The sequence below is a fragment of the Mizuhopecten yessoensis genome, unplaced genomic scaffold (genome assembly GCF_002113885.1).
Source record: "Mizuhopecten yessoensis strain PY_sf001 unplaced genomic scaffold, ASM211388v2 scaffold11021, whole genome shotgun sequence".
Classification (NCBI taxonomy): domain Eukaryota; kingdom Metazoa; phylum Mollusca; class Bivalvia; order Pectinida; family Pectinidae; genus Mizuhopecten; species Mizuhopecten yessoensis.
In genome coordinates, this window is record NW_018408839.1 from 40,428 (window position 1) to 60,487 (window position 20,060).

Consider the following 20,060-nt stretch of genomic DNA (forward strand, 5'->3'; position numbering starts at 1 on the left):
AAGAGACAAGCACAGATTGAAGTATTTTGGTAAGTTAGTTTTAGTCCTTCTAGCTAATTCTAATATAAATGTTTAATGAATTTATTGGTTACTATATTAAACAATAAATGAAATTGAGGTTAAATACATTTTTTAAGTAATTTGATACATTTTTGAATTAGATGATATAGTCATTTTTATTCTGTTGAAATCTACAAAGTTGCAAATGGTTTTATTATTTATATTCAGTACTATGGTATGTAAGAGTGCTATTGGCAAATTTAGTGAGAAAGAGCATTTTATTGATTATCAGGTTGAGAATTGAATCCCAGAGAATTGACCAGGAAACATATAATCAAAGAACCTATGTGAAAAACCCCTGCATGATACTGTAGGGTAAGTGTACAGAAAGTAATGAGATATGTATGTAATGTTATATGTGTAAAGTAATATGTATTAATGTAATTAATCATGATCGAGGAAGTTCTATAAATCAGACCTTGAGACTAGTAATTGAATACTATAAATGGTATTTGTAATTAAATAACAGAGCCTATTAATGCAATGTTAATTGATGTAATTATACTAGTATATAGATCTGTGTAATGATATTTAACATGGTGATATATATATATTGTAACTTGTGTGGAAGAGAGTTGTTTCCCTTTAATATACTGTATGTACTGAATGGTTGGTATTGTTTCTTTGTAGGGTTTGAAGATGATAATAAACCATAGAATTGGAAGCATCATGTCCATGTTGTATGTTTTCAAAAACCAAACTTTTACAATTTAACCTCTCATTTTGGTATTAAGACTGGATCTACCATTCCAATACCATACTTAACATCAAGTGACTCAACTAAAAACATAATGTGTTTGAGGTTCTTTTTATGCAAACTCTACAACGGAAGGGCTCAACCCTTTTATCTACATGTATGTGAACAAACGAGTGGAATTGTTTTAAAATTTTAAAATCCCATTATTACTATAGACATTGCTACACTATTATGAATAATAAGTGTGCAACCGGAAAAGTAAGCCGCGAGTGAACGAAATAACAATGATGCATCACCACAAGCTTGAACTAGCTTTCAACGATGCCACATCAGCAATTCAGCAATTCAGTGAATGCTAGGCAAGGGACTCCCCTAACCTGGGTTGTAAAATATAGTAATGTCTTTGCATAAGAAGACTTCCAAAAAGGAGTGAGGAATATAGCGGAACTGGACTGTGTCATTTTTCACCGACCAGGTAGCTGTCTAGATTTTGGAGGGTCCTGGGTTTGAATCACGGTCTGGTCTGATGCATGTTTTTCTCTCCTTTTATAAACATAGATGATTAATAACATGTTTTACTTAATAATAATAATGAAAATAATAATACTGGACGCAGGCAATATGCCTATATATCCAGATCTGGAATATCGTCAGACACTATGCTGACGTCCCGGCAATGAATAAGTTCATTATTGTCTATCTCATGGTTATAGAAACAATCAGGTTGTCCCCATTACTTATCCAGACGGGATTCAAATGTTTTGATTGTTGGTGAGGTGACGACAGTATCTGGTAGGGAGTTCCAGTGGTTAACAATACGTTCTTTAAAAACATATTTTCTTAAGACTTCTTAGTCCCATTTGTTAAGAATGTCAATTAGCTACTGTACAGATAGATTACATTGATTTTGGTGACCAATTACAATGCACCAACCTGTTTCCAGGCTTCTTTAATAAGGAAAAATAATGAGCCAAAAATAAGTTTCATACACTTACAAGTGCCTAGATGAAACTATTGGCTACAGTTGGACTCATAGTCGTCTATGTTAGAGGTACCTGATCAGTCGAGGTGAACCTATCGATACAAGTGCCGGGAGTTGAAGTGGTGCTGCTCGTTTAGACCTACATATAGGCCTATGTATCGGTGCACAGTCGTTGATAAAGCGCGCATAGGTCCGTGAAAGTACACGAAACACATGCGTTGTCGTGGAGAAGACAGGCATCAAAAGTTTAGCCTACTAGGCCGACAATACTGACCCTGGAGATTGTTGACATTTTTTACTACCATTCGGAACCGATCGCGAGGTCCTCCGAATTAGGGTTGTCTTTGAAATTAAGCGGCAATTTCGATTTGTCACTAACTTTACCAGATGGATGTGCGTTTCCCCATAAAAAAGACAAGGGTAGACCTACCTAAGGGACAGAAGAACGCCCGTCCCGTTCTATGCCTAATGGCATACAAAAAAATACTGAAAGTCCTCTTGAAACGTTCTTGCATCTGTAGTAGGACGAGGAAAAGTGATAAAGATAGTGCCGGCCCCGGGGCTCGAACCCGCGACCCATGGCTCTCCAGCCCGATGCTCTACCGCTGAGTTGACGCTTATAAGGCAACCTAAATAATCCACATCTTTTACACATTTTCTGTTTCTGTCATATAATTGCCTCCATCACCATGATGAAGATCATGCAATATTTATAACTAAGACGCGGTAATATCAATGTTACTCTGGTGTGTAAAGTTGAATTTATTCTAAGACGTGATGAAAACATATTAATCTTTATTCATTTAAAAAACACCTAAAGAGTGATTATCAATTACTGGCATATTTGCTAGTAAATAATGACCAACCTCCAACCAGAGTATGTGCAGTAGGCTTATTGATCATGTCCAGATTTTGTTCAGTCTTTATTAACCCAGTTTAAGCACGGAATTAGATTATCTAAGTCCGTGGTTTCAGCAAAAAACAGTTATATTCATGACATAAGTTATTATGTGGCACAGACTTTGCGGAATGCCCAACTTGGAACTTCGGCTGGTTATATCTATACTTACCCGTTTCTTGCTATTTTAACTATGATAATGTAATGAGCCAAAACTATTTTACAGCAAAATATAGCATCTTCTATATGGGAATGACGACGTCAAAAGTAACTTTCATAATGCAGACATAAAAATAGTCGTTTTTCAATAACATGTACAAATGTATGCATATATAATTGTAACTAATACAAACAACAATTCTCAGCGGTGCTAAAAAAAAATGATATCCAAATAATTATGATAAAAACGAAGTCAGGAACATTTTCTGAAAAAAATGAGAGAAAAATCACATGCGGTGTCGGTTCCCGTATAAAGGATCCTTTATCTGACATTGAATATAAGGGCTTAAAAACAACAGGAAAATAACAAAGTGTCAACCATTGCTCGACCTAAAATCTATAAATATTCGGCAAGATATAAACAAAGGAAACATTTACACACAGACCCTTAAAGATACAGAGATAATAAGACCAGGTGTTATGGAAGGGTAAGCGTCTTCTGTTTCTAGGTCAAATCCAAGTACTGTCATGTTCCCCAATCCATAAATCCGGTAGTGACAAATAATCAAAATTATTGACCTTCATAATTTATCGCACAAAGATATACCTATCACATTTCCCTATTAGATCATGAGTGCAACGTTCCCATAGTCTTCATTAACCAGCATCTTTTGAAATCCTGTTTTGTAAGTTGTCCGTCAACAATCGACATCTATCGCAGAAGTCATGACATCGGGAGGAAGTTCTTGAATACCGAATCAACTGAGGCCGTCCTTAAATGACCTTAGCTGTTAATTAAATGACCTTAACTGACCTTAGCTTAAATGACCTTAAATGACCTTAGCTTAAATGACCTTAAATGACCTTAGCTGTTAGGACGTTAAACAAAATCAAACAAACAAACAAAAAGTGACATGTAAATACCGTAGGTAGGGGAAGCAGAGATGCTACTATGAAGGAAAGGAAAGTTTGAGATTGGAAAGTTGAAGTCGTCAACAAAGACAGCTACTTTAAAGCTTCAACCCAGGCAGGGGAGGCGGATACATGCCAATCGTCATGCACACCGCACGAGTCATACTAGATGACAACTTAAACAAAAAATAAAATTAGACAAAGTATGAGGAATTACCTTCAGAATTTAAGTCATCCCAATGAGAATATCAGAATGACACCAATAACGCGGCAGGTGACCATAAGCACCACTTTGGCAAGGATGACATAAAGGAGAGTGGGTTTGACCATTCCTTGTCGTTACTTCCAGGACCAAACTAGGAGACATAGTTCCAGGTACAGTAAAATTTTAGAAGTCCCGAGAAGCAGAACAGTTAAGTATGGAACACATAGTTTAGTTTTTTCACTGCCTCTACATGGAACTCGCTGCCAGAGCATGTCAGATTATCTACTTCTTTAAGGTTGCCACTGTGCGATGTGCAGATGAGTTCCCTCCCTTCGCTGCCTCTGCTGTTTTATCCATTCTGCTTCAATGCTTTTAGTTAGTCATTATGCTTGTGTATGTGTAAATAATTTGTATGCGCTATTTGTGTTGCTTTGCTTTTATTTTGTGTAAAATGTATGTGCTGCTGATAATACATTGATTTATTTCTTGTAATTTCAATTCAAATTTGGTTGTTTGTTTTTTATGCAATATGTGCTATTTTTTATGTATATATTTATTTATTTGTGTTGTAATTATGTAATTTGTTGAAGGCATTGTGTGATAAGTGTGTTTTTCCGGGATGTTTTAAGTTATCTAGGAATTTATAAATAACCATGATGGCTCACTGTAGCCACCTTGTTTTGACTCTTTGCTTAAATGATTTTTATCCAAATGTTTGTGCCAAAATATATTCACACTACCTTACTTTTATACGCTTAACAATGTTTGTGTTTTAACAATGTCAAAGATGTGCATGCTTGTTATGTTTTATATAATGGCATTATGCTACCTCCGTTTTTATTTGTTTTTACCTTGTTTAACCATGTACCGACTTTTAAATAAAATTTAATTAACTACTCGACTTGAGAAACCATAGAAACCATATGTGTTTGAAGAAAGAGGAAATCCGTGGTGACGGAGGAGTTCTATGACGAGGAGTGTAGGACTTGTTTGACTTGGTATTATTACATCGTCCACGTCTCCTTCAAACTTATTACAACCACTGTGATCTCTGGCCGAAAGAGGAGCCCGCCAAAATTTATATATGAATATTTATATTAGCATATTACAGGTAGATTCACTTGTTTAAACTCAGACACTTTTTAAGAAAAAGACTATAGTCCCTATCAAAACAAGTTGCCCTACAGGTATTTAAAAATGTATGCTTTCAGGGAATGTACAACACCACGGAATTAGATTAGACCGTGACAACACATATCACTGGTTTGGTACAGCATGGAGCTTGGGTCGTGTTATTTATTTATCTTGCAAACCAGACTAAGTCACAGCTAGCACCTTATATAATGATCTGTTCCATGATAATTTAATGTCACACACTGTCAATACGGAAATACGATTTAAGAGTTCTATCACTTATTTTTTGCTTTTAACAATTTTTGAGATCAGAAGTTTAAATTGTGTCGCGAATTTCATGATTTCATCCAACTGGACCTGGACCTGATGCTCTGTGGCAGGCTGGAATTAACCCAGCAAGAAAATGAATAATATGTCAACTCACCAATATATACATCGGTTTCGTGGAGCTACGTGCTGTTTGGTTGAACATTCTGAAATTACCGTGCGTCACATATCAAAACTGGTGAATATCTAGGTCGCCATGATGAAATGTTTGCATCGTTTTATCATAACTAAGTGTCCTTGCCCTATGACACAGATATACGGTGAGGCGCCTAGTAAAACAGTGAGCAACACTGATCGAAAGAAAAGGGGATACGGGACAACCATGGACAAGCCAGGAAAATACCCTGTCTGTAAGTAATCACGGTCTGTCACTTAGGTAGGCGATTCTTACAGTACACAGTACAGTGTCCGTAAGTAATCACGGTCTGTCTCTTAGGTAGGCGATTTTACAGTAGACAGTACAGTGTCCGTAAGTAATCACGGTCTGTCTCTTAGGTAGGCGATTTTACAGTAGACAGTACAGTGTCCGTAAGTAATCACGGTCTGTCACTTAGGTAGGCGATTCTCACAGTACACAGTACAGTGTCCGTAAGTCATCACGGTCTGTCTCTTAGGTAGGCGATTTTACAGTAGACAGTACAGTGTCCGTAAGTAATCACGGTCTGTCACTTAGGTAGGCGATTCTCACAGTACACAGTACAGTGTCCGTAAGTAATCACGGTCTGTCTCTTAGGTAGGCGATTTTACAGTACACAGTACAGTGTCCGTAAGTAATCACGGTTTGTCACTTAGGTAGGCGACTCTCACAGTACACAGCACAGTGTCCGTAAGTGATCACGGTCTGTCTCTTAGGCAGGCGATTTTACAGTACAAAGTACAAGGTCCGTAAGTAATCACGGTCTGTCCCTTAGGTAGGCGATTCTCACACTACACAGTACAGTGTCTGTAAGTAATCACGGTCTGACTCTTAGGTAGGCGATTCTCACACTACACAGTACAGTGTCTGTAAGTAATCACGGTCTGTCCCTTAGGTAGGCGATTCTTACAGTACACGATACAGTGTCCGTAAGTAGTACGGTACAAAATACACTGTCGGTATGATCACGGTACACAATATACTGTCAGTAAGTAGTTACTGTAAACAATACACTGTCGGTAAGTAGTCACGGTACACAATATACTGTCAGTAAGTAGTACGGTACACAATATACTGTCAGTAAGTAGTACGGTACACAATACACTGTCAGTAAGTAGTCACGGTACACAATACACTGTCAGTAAGTAGTACGGTACACAATATACTGTCAGTAAGTAGTACGGTACACAATACACTGTCAGTAAGTAGAACGGTACACAATACACTGTCAGTAAGTAGTCACGGTACACAATATACTGTCGGTAAATAGTACGGTACACAATACACTGTCAGTAAGTAGTCACGGTACACAATACACTGTCAGTAAGTAGTACGGTACACAATACACTGTCAGTAAGTAGTACGGTACACAATACACTGTCAGTAAGTAGTACGGTACACAATACACTGTCAGTAAGTAGTACGGTACACAATACACTGTCAGTAAGTAGTACGGTACACAATACACTGTCAGTAAGTAGTACGGTACACAATACACTGTCAGTAAGTAGTACGGTACACAATACACTGTCAGTAAGTAGTACGGTACACAATACACTGTCAGTAAGTAGTACGGTACACAATACACTGTCAGTAAGTAGTACGGTACACAATACACTGTCAGTAAGTAGTACGGTACACAATACACTGTCAGTAAGTAGTACGGTACACAATACACTGTCAGTAAGTAGTACGGTACACAATACACTGTCAGTAAGTAGTACGGTACACAATACACTGTCAGTAAGTAGTACGGTACACAATACACTGTCAGTAAGTAGTACGGTACACAATACACTGTCAGTAAGTAGTACGGTACACAATATACTGTCAGTAAGTAGTACGGTACACAATATACTGTCAGTAAGTAGTACGGTACACAATATACTGTCAGTAAGTAGTCACGGTACACAATACACTGTCAGTAAGTAGTACGGTACACAATACACTGTCAGTAAGTAGTACGGTACACAATACACTGTCAGTAAGTAGTACGGTACACAATACACTGTCAGTAAGTAGTACGGTACACAATACACTGTCAGTAAGTAGTACGGTACACAATACACTGTCAGTAAGTAGTACGGTACACAATACACTGTCAGTAAGTAGTACGGTACACAATACACTGTCAGTAAGTAGTACGGTACACAATACACTGTCAGTAAGTAGTACGGTACACAATACACTGTCAGTAAGTAGTACGGTACACAATACACTGTCAGTAAGTAGTACGGTACACAATACACTGTCAGTAAGTAGTACGGTACACAATACACTGTCAGTAAGTAGTACGGTACACAATACACTGTCAGTAAGTAGTACGGTACACAATACACTGTCAGTAAGTAGTACGGTACACAATACACTGTCAGTAAGTAGTACGGTACACAATACACTGTCAGTAAGTAGTACGGTACACAATACACTGTCAGTAAGTAGTACGGTACACAATACACTGTCAGTAAGTAGTACGGTACACAATACACTGTCAGTAAGTAGTACGGTACACAATATACTGTCAGTAAGTAGTACGGTACACAATATACTGTCAGTAAGTAGTCACGGTACACAATACACTGTCAGTAAGTAGTACGGTACACAGTACACTGTCAGTAAGAAGTCACGGTACACAATACACTGTCAGTAAGTAGTACGGTACACAATACACTGTCAGTAAGTAGTACGGTACACAATACACTGTCAGTAAGTAGTACGGTACACAATACACTGTCAGTAAGTAGTACGGTACACAATACACTGTCAGTAAGTAGTACGGTACACAATACACTGTCAGTAAGTAGTACGGTACACAATACACTGTCAGTAAGTAGTACGGTACACAATACACTGTCAGTAAGTAGTACGGTACACAATACACTGTCAGTAAGTAGTACGGTACACAATACACTGTCAGTAAGTAGTACGGTACACAATACACTGTCAGTAAGTAGTACGGTACACAATACACTGTCAGTAAGTAGTACGGTACACAATACACTGTCAGTAAGTAGTACGGTACACAATACACTGTCAGTAAGTAGTACGGTACACAATACACTGTCAGTAAGTAGTACGGTACACAATACACTGTCAGTAAGTAGTACGGTACACAATATACTGTCAGTAAGTATTACGGTACACAATACACTGTCAGTAAGTAGTACGGTACACAATACACTGTCAGTAAGTAGTACGGTACACAATACACTGTCAGTAAGTAGTACGGTACACAATACACTGTCAGTAAGTAGTACGGTACACAATACACTGTCAGTAAGTAGTACGGTACACAATACACTGTCAGTAAGTAGTACGGTACACAATACACTGTCAGTAAGTAGTACGGTACACAATACACTGTCAGTAAGTAGTACGGTACACAATACACTGTCAGTAAGTAGTACGGTACACAATACACTGTCAGTAAGTAGTACGGTACACAATACACTGTCAGTAAGTAGTACGGTACACAATACACTGTCAGTAAGTAGTACGGTACACAATACACTGTCAGTAAGTAGTACGGTACACAATACACTGTCAGTAAGTAGTACGGTACACAATACACTGTCAGTAAGTAGTACGGTACACAATACACTGTCAGTAAGTAGTACGGTACACAATATACTGTCAGTAAGTAGTACGGTACACAATATACTGTCAGTAAGTAGTACGGTACACAATACACTGTCAGTAAGTAGTACGGTACACAATACACTGTCAGTAAGTAGTACGGTACACAATACACTGTCAGTAAGTAGTACGGTACACAATACACTGTCAGTAAGTAGTACGGTACACAATACACTGTCAGTAAGTAGTACGGTACACAATACACTGTCAGTAAGTAGTACGGTACACAATACACTGTCAGTAAGTAGTACGGTACACAATACACTGTCAGTAAGTAGTACGGTACACAATACACTGTCAGTAAGTAGTACGGTACACAATACACTGTCAGTAAGTAGTACGGTACACAATACACTGTCAGTAAGTAGTACGGTACACAATACACTGTCAGTAAGTAGTACGGTACACAATACACTGTCAGTAAGTAGTACGGTACACAATACACTGTCAGTAAGTAGTACGGTACACAATACACTGTCAGTAAGTAGTACGGTACACAATATACTGTCAGTAAGTAGTACGGTACACAATACACTGTCAGTAAGTAGTACGGTACACAATACACTGTCAGTAAGTAGTCACGGTACACAATACACTGTCAGTAAGTAGTACGGTACACAATACACTGTCAGTAAGTAGTCACGGTACACAATACACTGTCAGTAAGTAGTACGGTACACAATATACTTACAGTAAGTAATCACTGTACACAATACACTGTCATTAAGTAGTACGGTTCACAATACACTGTCAGTAAGAAGTCACGGTACACAATATACTGTCGGTAAGTAGTACGGTACACAATATACTGTCAGTAAGTAGTACGGTACACAATATCCTTACAGTAAGTAATCACTGTACACAATACACTGTCAGTAAGTAGTCACGGTACACAATATACTGTCGGTAAGTAGTACGATACACAGTACACTGTCAGTAAGTAGTACGGTACACAATATAGTTACAGTAAGTAATCACTGTACACAATACACTGTCAGTAAGTAGTCACGGTTCACAATACACTGTCAGTAAGTAGTACGGTACGCAATACACTGTCGGTAAGTAGTACGGTACACAATATACTGTCAGTAAATAGTATGGTACACAATACACTGTCAGTAAGTAGTACGGTACACAATACACTGTCAGTAAGTAGTACGGGACACAATACACTGTCAGTAAGTAGTCACGGTTCACAATACACTGTCAGTAAGTAGTACGGTACGCAATACACTGTCAGTAAGTAGTACGGTACACAATATACTGTCAGTAAGTAGTACGATACACAATACACTGTCAGTAAGTAGTACGGTACGCAATACACTGTCGGTAAGTAGTACAGTACACAATATACTGTCAGTAAATAGTATGGTACACAATAGACTGTCAGTAAGTAGTACGGTACACAATACACAGTCAGTAAGTAGTACGGTACACAATACACTGTCAGTAAGAAGTCAGGGTTCACAATACACTGTCAGGAAGTAGTCACGGTACACAATATACTGTTACATTATTGAAGTAAATAGTCGCAATAAAGAATTTAGTGTTAATATTTTGTCACGATGGAAACCTGTTTTGGCAGTAGAGAATATTTTTTGTTAAAGACGCGTTCCTTTTAAGACAGTGGCAATGGAGGTCGTGAAAATGTTTTTGTTTTAGTTGGTTTTAATATTGAGGTACTGGAATGTCGTTCTAAGTACAATGTTAGTCTGTTTACCTGATTAGACAGTCGAGGTCCGGGAATGTCGTTGGTTGTAGGTCTGTTTACCTGATTAGACAGTGGAGGTCCGGGAATGTTGTTGTTTGTTTGGTCTGTTTACCTGATTAGACAGTGGAGGTCCAGGAATGTCGTTGGTTGTAGGTCTGTTGACCTGATTAGACAGTGGAGGTCCAGGAATGTCGTTGGTTGTAGATCTGTTTACCTGATTAGACAGTGGAAGTCTAGGAATGTTGTTGGTCGTAGGTCTGTTTACCTGATTAGGCAGTGGAGGTCCGGGAATGTCGTTGGTTGTAGGTCTGTTTACCTGATTAGACAGTGGATGTCCTGGAATGTCGTTGGTTGTAGGTTTGTTTACCTGATTAGACAGTGGAGGTCCGGGAATGTCGTTGGTTGTAGGTCTGTTTACCTGATTAGACAGTGGAGGTCCAGGAATGTCGTTGGTTGTAGGTCTGTGTAGCCGATTAGACAGTGGAGGTCCGGGAATGTTGTTGGTTGTAGGTCTGTTTACCTGATTAGACAGTGGAGGTCCGGGAATGTTATTTGTTGCAGGTCTGTTTACCTGATTAGACAGTGGAGGTCCGGGAATGTCGTTGGTTGTTGGTCTGTTTACCTGTTAGAGGTCCGGGAATGTCGTTGGTTGTTGGTCTGTTTACCTGATTAGACACTGGAGGTCCAGGAATGTCGTTGGTTGTAGGTCTGTTTACCTGATTAGACAGTGGAGGTCCGGGAATGTCGTTGGTTGTTGGTCTGTTTACCTGATTAGACAGTGGAGGTCCAGGAATGTCGTTGGTTGTAGGTCTGTTTACCTGACTAGACACTGGAGGTCCGGGAATGTTGTTGGTTGTAGGTCTGTTTACCTGATTAGACAGTGGAGGTCCAGGAATATTTTTGTTTGTTGGTCTGTTTACCTGATTAGTCAGTGGAGGTCCGGGAATGTTGTTGGTGGTAGGTCTGTTTACCTGATTAGACAGTGGAGGTCCGGGAATGTTGTTGATTGTAGATACGTATCACTTGTTTAACAGTGGAAATTCCAGAATGTTGTTGATTGTAGATACGTATCACTTGTTTAACAGTGGATATCCCGGAGCGTGATCTGATGTATTATACCGGTCCAGACGGGAAAACCTTCACCCACTGGAAAGTGGACGGTCATACCGATATGGTATTACCATACAACGATTCCTACAAGAGTGGACTCTTTCCTGACCTGCGGATAAATCTACCAAAAATCAAGGACATGCAATGCAGAGCTGACGACATATTTCTTTGTGCCTACGCAAAAGCAGGTAAAGTTTCCATATCCTCACCAGTCTCTTTAGCTATTTTAAGAATTAGAGAGAATATTTGTACCAACTCTTTTATTCAGGAACATTCGAGCCAAGTCAAATAATATTTGTTCATAAAAAAAGAGTACAATTAATTGAAAAGAAAGAAAGTGAGTATTACCTCAAAAATACCACAGCTGGAAGGAAGTCAAGTTGAATAACCAAATCATATCATTGGGGAGTAGAAACACTTCTTGAATTATAAATTGATTCTGGTCCGGACTCAAAGATTTGGAATCGATTATCCCTAACTCTTAAATGCAAACTGAAGGTTAACATCACAGAATAACGCTCATCTCCCAAAGTATCACCGGTAGCAAAACGTTCAATATTTAATCGGTTCAAACACGTGCGTCCCAAGTGATTTTATAAAACAAAATCAACGAACATATCATTCACCTTTCACGATTTAGATATAACTACAATGTCTACATTATACATTGGTACAGCTGTGTTACATATGTAGAATGCTCATTATCAAGTTTCCTTCGAACGCAACCTGATGAATGTATCTGGTCTAGGTAGAACCCTACAACAATAACATTGCCCCTCAGTTCGACTGTATTGCGTTGGTATGACCCAACATCAGTGCGACTGTACTACATGTACAATGACCTTGGCCCATTATCAGTACGAGTATATCAATGACCTTGACCAAACCCTCATTACGACTGCATTACAATGGCCTTGGCCCAACCTCATAACGACTGTATTACAATGTCCTTGATCTACCCCCAGAACGACTGTATTACAATGGCCTTGACCCACCCTCAGAACGACTGTATTACAATGGCCTTGACCCGCCCTCAGAACGACTGTATTACAATGGCCTTGACCAACCCTCAGAACGACTGTTTTACAATGGCCTTGACCCACCCTCAGAATGACTGTATTACAATGGCCTTGACCCACCCTAAGAACGACTGTATTACAATGTTCTTGACCCAACCCCAGTACGACTGTATTGCAATGGCTTTGACCCACCCTCAGAACGACTGTATTACAATGGTCTTGACCCAACCCCAGTACGACTGTATTACAATGTCCTTGACCTACCCTCAGAACGACTGTATTACAATGGCCTTGACCCCCCCTCAGAACGACTGTATTACAATGGTTCTGACCAAACCCTCATTACGACTGTATTACAATGGCCTTGGCCCACCCTCAGAACGACTGTATTACAATGGTCTTGACCCACCCTCAGAACGACTGTATTACAAAGGCCTTGACCCACCCCCAGAACGACTGTATTACAATGTTCTTGACCCAACCCCAGTACGACTGTATTACAATGGCCTTGACCCACCCCCAGTACGACTGTTATACAATGGCCTTCCTTACAATGTCCTTGATCTACCCCCAGAACGACTGTATTATAATGGCCTTGACCCACCCTCAGAACGACTGTGTTACAATAGCCTTGACCCACCCTCAGAATGACTGTATTACAATGGCCTTGACCCACCCTAAGAACGACTGTATTACAATGTTCTTGACCCAACCCCAGTACGACTGTATTACAATGGCCTTGACCCACCCCCAGTACGACTGTTATACAATGGCCTTCCTTACAATGTCCTTGATCTACCCCCAGAACGACTGTATTACAATGGCCTTGTCCCACCCTCAGAACGACTGTATTACAATGTTCTGGACCCACCCTCAGAACGACTGTATTACAATGGTTTTGACCAAACCCTCATTACGACTGTATTACAATGGCCTTGGCCCACCCTCAGAACGACTGTATTACAAGGTTCTTGACCCAACCCCAGTACGACTGTATTGCAATGGCCTTGACCCACCCTCAGAACGACTGTATTACAATGTTCTTGACCCAACCCCAGTACGACTGTATTGCAATGGCTTTGACCCACCCTCAGAACGACTGTATTACAATGGCCTTCACCCACCCTCACAACAACTGTATAACAATGGCCCTGACCCACCCTCAGAACGACTGTATTACAACGGCCTTGACCCACCCTCAGGACGACTGTTTTACAATGGCCTTGACCCACCCTCAGAACGACTGTATTACAACGGCCTTGACCCACCCTCAGAAGGACTGTATTACCATGGCCTTGACCCACCCTCAAAACGACTGTATTACAATGGCCTTGACCCAACCCCAGTACGAGTGTCTTACAATAACTTTGTTTTACAATGTCCTTGACCTATCCTCAGAACGACTGCACTACAATGGCATTGACCCACCCTCAGAACGACTGTATTACAATGGCCTCGATTCACCTTCAGTACGTCTGTATTACAATGGCCTTGACCCACCCTCAGAACGACTGTTATACAATGGTACTGACCCACCCTCAGAACGACTGTATTACAATGGCCCTGACCCACCCTCAGAACGTCTGTATTACAATGGCCTTGACCCACCCTCAGAACGACTGTATTACAATGGCCTTGACCCACCCTCAGAACGACTGTATTACAATGGCGTCGGACTATCCCCAGTACGACTGTATTACAATGGCCTTGACCCACCCCCAGTACGACTGTTATACAATGGCCTACACCCAACCTCATTACGACTGTATTACAATAGCCTTGACCCATCCCCAAAACAACTGTATTACAATGGCCTTCACCCACCCTCAGAGCGACTGTATTATAATGGTCTTGATCCTACCTCAGAGCGACTTTATTACAATGACCTGACTCATCCTCAGAACGACTGTATTACAATGGCCTTGTCTCATCCCCAATACGACCGTATTACAATGGCCTCGACACCCTCCCAGTACGACTGTTATACAATGGCCCTGACCCACCCTCTGAACGACTGTATTACAATAACTGTGACCCACCCTCAGTACGGCTGTATTACAATGGCCTTGACTCACCCCCAGTACGACTGTTATACAATGGCCTTCCCCCAATCTCATTACGATTGTATTACAATAGCCTTGACCCATCCCCAATACAACTGTATCACAATGGCCTTCACCCACCATCGGAGCGACTGTATTATTATGGTCTTGATCCTACCTCAGAACGACTTTATTACAATTACCTGACTTACCCTCAGAACGATTGTATTACAATGGCCTTGTCTCATCCCCAATACGACTGTATTACAATGGCCTTAACCCACCCTCAGAACGACTGCATTATAATGGCCCTGACCCACCCCTAATACGACTGTAATACAATGGCATTGACCCACCCTCAGAACGACTGTATTGTGATGGCCTTGGCCCATGCCCAGTACGACAGTATTACAATGGCCTTGACCCACCCTCAGAACGACTATATTACAATAACTTTGACCAACCCTCAGCACGACTGTATTACAATGGTCTTGACCCACCCTCAGAACGAATGTACAACAATGGCCTTTTCCCATCCCCAGTCAGACTGTATTACAATGGCCTTGACTCATCCCCAGTACGACTGTATTACAATGGCCTTGACCCACCCTCACAACAACTGTATAACAATGGCCCTGACCCACCCTCAGAACGACTGTATTACAATGGCCTTCACCCACCCTCACAACAACTGTATAACAATGGCCCTGACCCACCCTCAGAACGACTGTATTACAATGGCCTTCACCCACCCTCAGAGCGACTGTATTATAATGGTCTTGGTCCTACCTCAGAACGACTTTATTACAATGACCTGAACCACCCTCAGAACGACTGTATTACAATGGTCTTGATCCTACCTCAGAACGACTGTATTACAATGTTCTTGACCCACCCTCATAACAACTGTATTACAATGGCAATGACCCACCATCAGAACGACTGTATTACAATGGCCTTCACCCACCCTCAAAACAACTGTATAACAATGGCCCTGACCCACCCTCAGATCGACTGCATTACAATGGCCTTGACCCACCCTCAGAACGACTGTATTACAATGGCCTTGACCCACCCCAAGAACGAATGTATAACATTGGCCTTTTCCCATCCCCAGTCCGACTGTATTACGATCCTACCTCAGAACGACTTTATTACAATGACCTGACCCCCAATCTCATTACGATTGTATTACAATAGCCTTGACCCATCCCGTATACAAATGTATTACAATGGCCTTCACCCACCCCTTAGAGCGACTGTATTATTATGTTCTTGATCGTACATAACAATGGCCCTGACCCACCCTCAGATCGACTGTATTACAATGGCCTTGACCCACCCTCATAACAACTGTATTACAATGGCAATGACCCACAATCAGAACGACCAATGGCCTTGACCCACCCCCAGTACGACTGCTATACAATGGCCTTCCCCCAATCTCATTACGAATGTATTACAATAGCCTTGAACCATCCCGTATACAACTGTATTACAATGGCCTTCACCCACCCTCAGAGCGACTGTATTATAATGGTCTTGATCCTACCTCAGAACGACTGTATTACAATGTTCTTGACCCACCCTCAAAACAACTGTATTACAATGGCAATGACCCACCATCAGAACGACCAATGGCCTTGACCCACCCCCAGTACGACTGTTATACAATGGCCTTCCCCCAATCTCATTACGATTGTATTAAAATAGCCTTGACCCATCCCGTATACAACTGTATTACAATGGCCTTCACCCACCCCTTAGAGCGACTGTATTATTATGTTCTTGATCGTACATAACAATGGCCCTGACCCACCCTCAGATCGACTGCATTACAATGGCCTTGACCCTCCCTCAGAACGACTGTATTACAATGGCCTTGTCTCATCCCCATTACGCCTGTATTACAATGGCCTTGACCCACCCCCAGTACGACTGTTATACAATGGCCTAGACCCACCCTCAGAACGACTGTTATACGATGACCTTAACCCAGCCTCATAACGACTGTATTACAATGGCCCTGACCAAACATCAGAACAACTGTATAACAATGGCCGTGACCCACCCTCAGAACGACTGTATTACAATGGTCTTGATCCTACCTCAGAACGACTGTATTACAATGTTCCTGACCCCCCCTCATAACAACTGTATTACAATGGCAATGACCAACCATCAGAACGACTGTATTACAATGGCCTTCACCCGCCCTCAAAACAACTGTATAACAATGGCCCTGCCCCCCCCTCAGATCGACTGCATTACAATGGCCTTGACCCTCCCTCAGAACGACTGTATTACAATGGCCTTGTCTCATCCCCATTACGCCTGTATTACAATGGCCTTGACCCACCCCCAGTACGGCTGTTATACAATGGCCTTCCCCCAATCTCATTACGATTGTATTAAAATAGCCTTGACCCATCCCGTATACAACTGTATTACAATGGCTTCACCCACCCTCAGAGCGACTGTATTATAATGGTCTTGATCCTACCTCAGAACGACTGTATTACAATGTTCTTGTCCCTCCCTCATAACAACTGTATTACAATGGCAATGACCCACCATCAGAACGCCTGTATTACAATGGCCTTCACCCACCCTCAAAACAACCGTATAACAATGGCCCTGACCCACCCTCAGATCGACTGCATTACAATGGCCTTGACCCCCCCTCAGAACGACTGTATTACAATGGCCTTGACCCACCCCCAGTACGACTGCTATACAATGGCCTTCCCCCAATCTCATTACGAATGTATTACAATAGCCTTGAACCATCCCGTATACAACTGTATTACAATGGCCTTCACCCACCCTCACAACAACTGTATAACAATGGCCCTGACCCACCGTATTACAATGGCGTCGGACTATCCCCAGTACGACTGTATTACAATGGCCTTGACCCGCCCTCAGAACGACTGTATTACAATGGCCATGACCCACTATCAGAACGACTGTATTACAATGGCCTTGACCCACCCCAAGAACGAATGTATAACATTGGCCTTTTCCCATCCCCAGTCCGACTGTATTACGATCCTACCTCAGAACGACTTTATTACAATGACCTGACCCACCCTCAGAACGACTGTATTACAATGGCCTTGTCCCCATTACGACTGTATTACAATGGCCTTGACCCCCCCCCAGTACGACTGTTATACAATGGCCTTCCCCCAATGTCATTACGGTTGTATTACAATAGCCTTGACCCATCCCGTATACAAATGTATTACAATGGCCTTCACCCACCCCTTAGAGCGACTGTATTATTATGTTCTTGATCGTACTCAGAACGACTTTATTACAATTACCTGACTCATCCTCAGAACGACTGTATTACAATGGCCTTGTCTCATCCCCATTACGCCTGTATTACAATGGCCTTGACCCACCCCCAGTACGGCTGTTATACAATGGCCTTCCCCCAATCTCATTACGATTGTATTAAAATAGCCTTGACCCATCCCGTATACAACTGTATTACAATGGCCTTCACCCACCCCTTAGAGCGACTGTATTATTATGGTCTTGATCGTACTCAGAACGACTTTATTACAATTACCTGACTCATCCTCAGAACGACTGTATTACAATGGCCTTGTCTCATCCCCATTACGACTGTATTACAATGGCCTTGACCCACCCTCAGAACGACTGTATTACAATGGCCTTGGACTATCCCCATTAAGACTGTTTTACAATGGCCTTGACCCACCCCCAGAACGACTGTTTTACAATGGCCTTGACCCACCCTCAGAACGACTGTATTACAATGGCCTTGACCCACCCTCAGAACGACTGTATTAAAATGGCATTGACCCACCCTTATAACAACTGTATTACAATGGTCTTGACCCACACTCAGAACGACTGTATTACAATGGCCTTGACCCACCCTCAGAACGACTGTATTACAATGGCCTTGGACTATCCCCATTACGACTGTATTACAATGGCCTTGACCCACCCCCAGTACGACTGTTATACAATGGCCTTCCCCCAATCTCATTACGATTGTATTACAATAGCCTTGACCCATCCCGTATACAACTGTATTACAATGGCCTTCACCCACCCCTTAGAGCGACTGTATTATTATGGTCTTGATCGTACTCAGAACGACTTTATTACAATTACCTGACTCATCCTCAGAACGACTGTATTACAATGGCCTTGTCTCATCCCCATTACGACTGTATTACAATGGCCTTGACCCACCCTCAGAACGACTGTATTACAATGGCCTTGGACTATCCCCATTAAGACTGTTTTACAATGGCCTTGACCCACCCCCAGAACGACTGTTTTACAATGGCCTTGACCCACCCTCAGAACGACTGTATTACAATGGCCTTGACCCACCCTCAGAACGACTGTATTAAAATGGCATTGACCCACCCTTATAACAACTGTATTACAATGGTCTTGACCCACACTCAGAACGACTGTATTACAATGGCCTTGACCCACCCTCAGAACGACTGTATTACAATGGCCTTGGACTATCCCCATTACGACTGTATTACAATGGCCTTGACCCACCCCCAGTACGACTGTTATACAATGGCCTTCCCCCAATCTCATTACGATTGTATTACAATAGCCTTGACCCATCCCCAATACAACTGTATTACAATGGCCTTCACCCAACCCCAGAGCAACTGTATTATTATGGTCTTGATCCTACCTCAGAACGACTTTATTACAATTACCTGACTCACCCTCAGAACGACTGTATTACAATGGCCTTGTCTCATCCCCAATACGACTGTATTACAATGGCATTAACCCACCCTCAGAACGACTGCATTATAATGGCCCTGACCCACCCCTAATACGACTGTAATACAATGGCATTGACCCACCCTCAGAACGACTGTATTATGATGGTCTTGGCCCATCCCCAGTACGACAGTATTACAATGGCCTTGACCCACCCTCAGAACGACTGTATTACAATAACTTTGACCAGCCCTCAGCACGACTGTATTACAATGGTCTTGACCCACCCTCA

At 41.5% G+C, this 20,060-nt stretch overlaps 1 protein-coding gene across 4 annotated transcripts in view; it reads right to left on the reverse strand.

The window, feature by feature from the left end:
* LOC110464684 (spermatogenesis-associated protein 20-like) overlaps positions 1-20,060 on the reverse strand; it is a 106,363-nt gene that overhangs the window by 33,562 nt on the left and 52,741 nt on the right. The window contains exon 1 of one of the 4 annotated variants that reach the window (XM_021520027.1): positions 5,472-5,550. The exons of 1 other annotated variant lie outside the window; for it this stretch is intronic. Coding sequence is in view for 1 of the 3 variants with exons in the window: in XM_021520025.1 (XP_021375700.1) it covers positions 1,813-1,979 (167 nt within the window). In the remaining 2 variants the exon portion in view is untranslated. Of the gene's footprint in view, positions 1-1,752; positions 2,056-5,471; positions 5,551-20,060 lie in introns of those variants that run through there. 2 more of the 4 variants (XM_021520025.1, XM_021520028.1) reach the window with 2 other exon arrangements.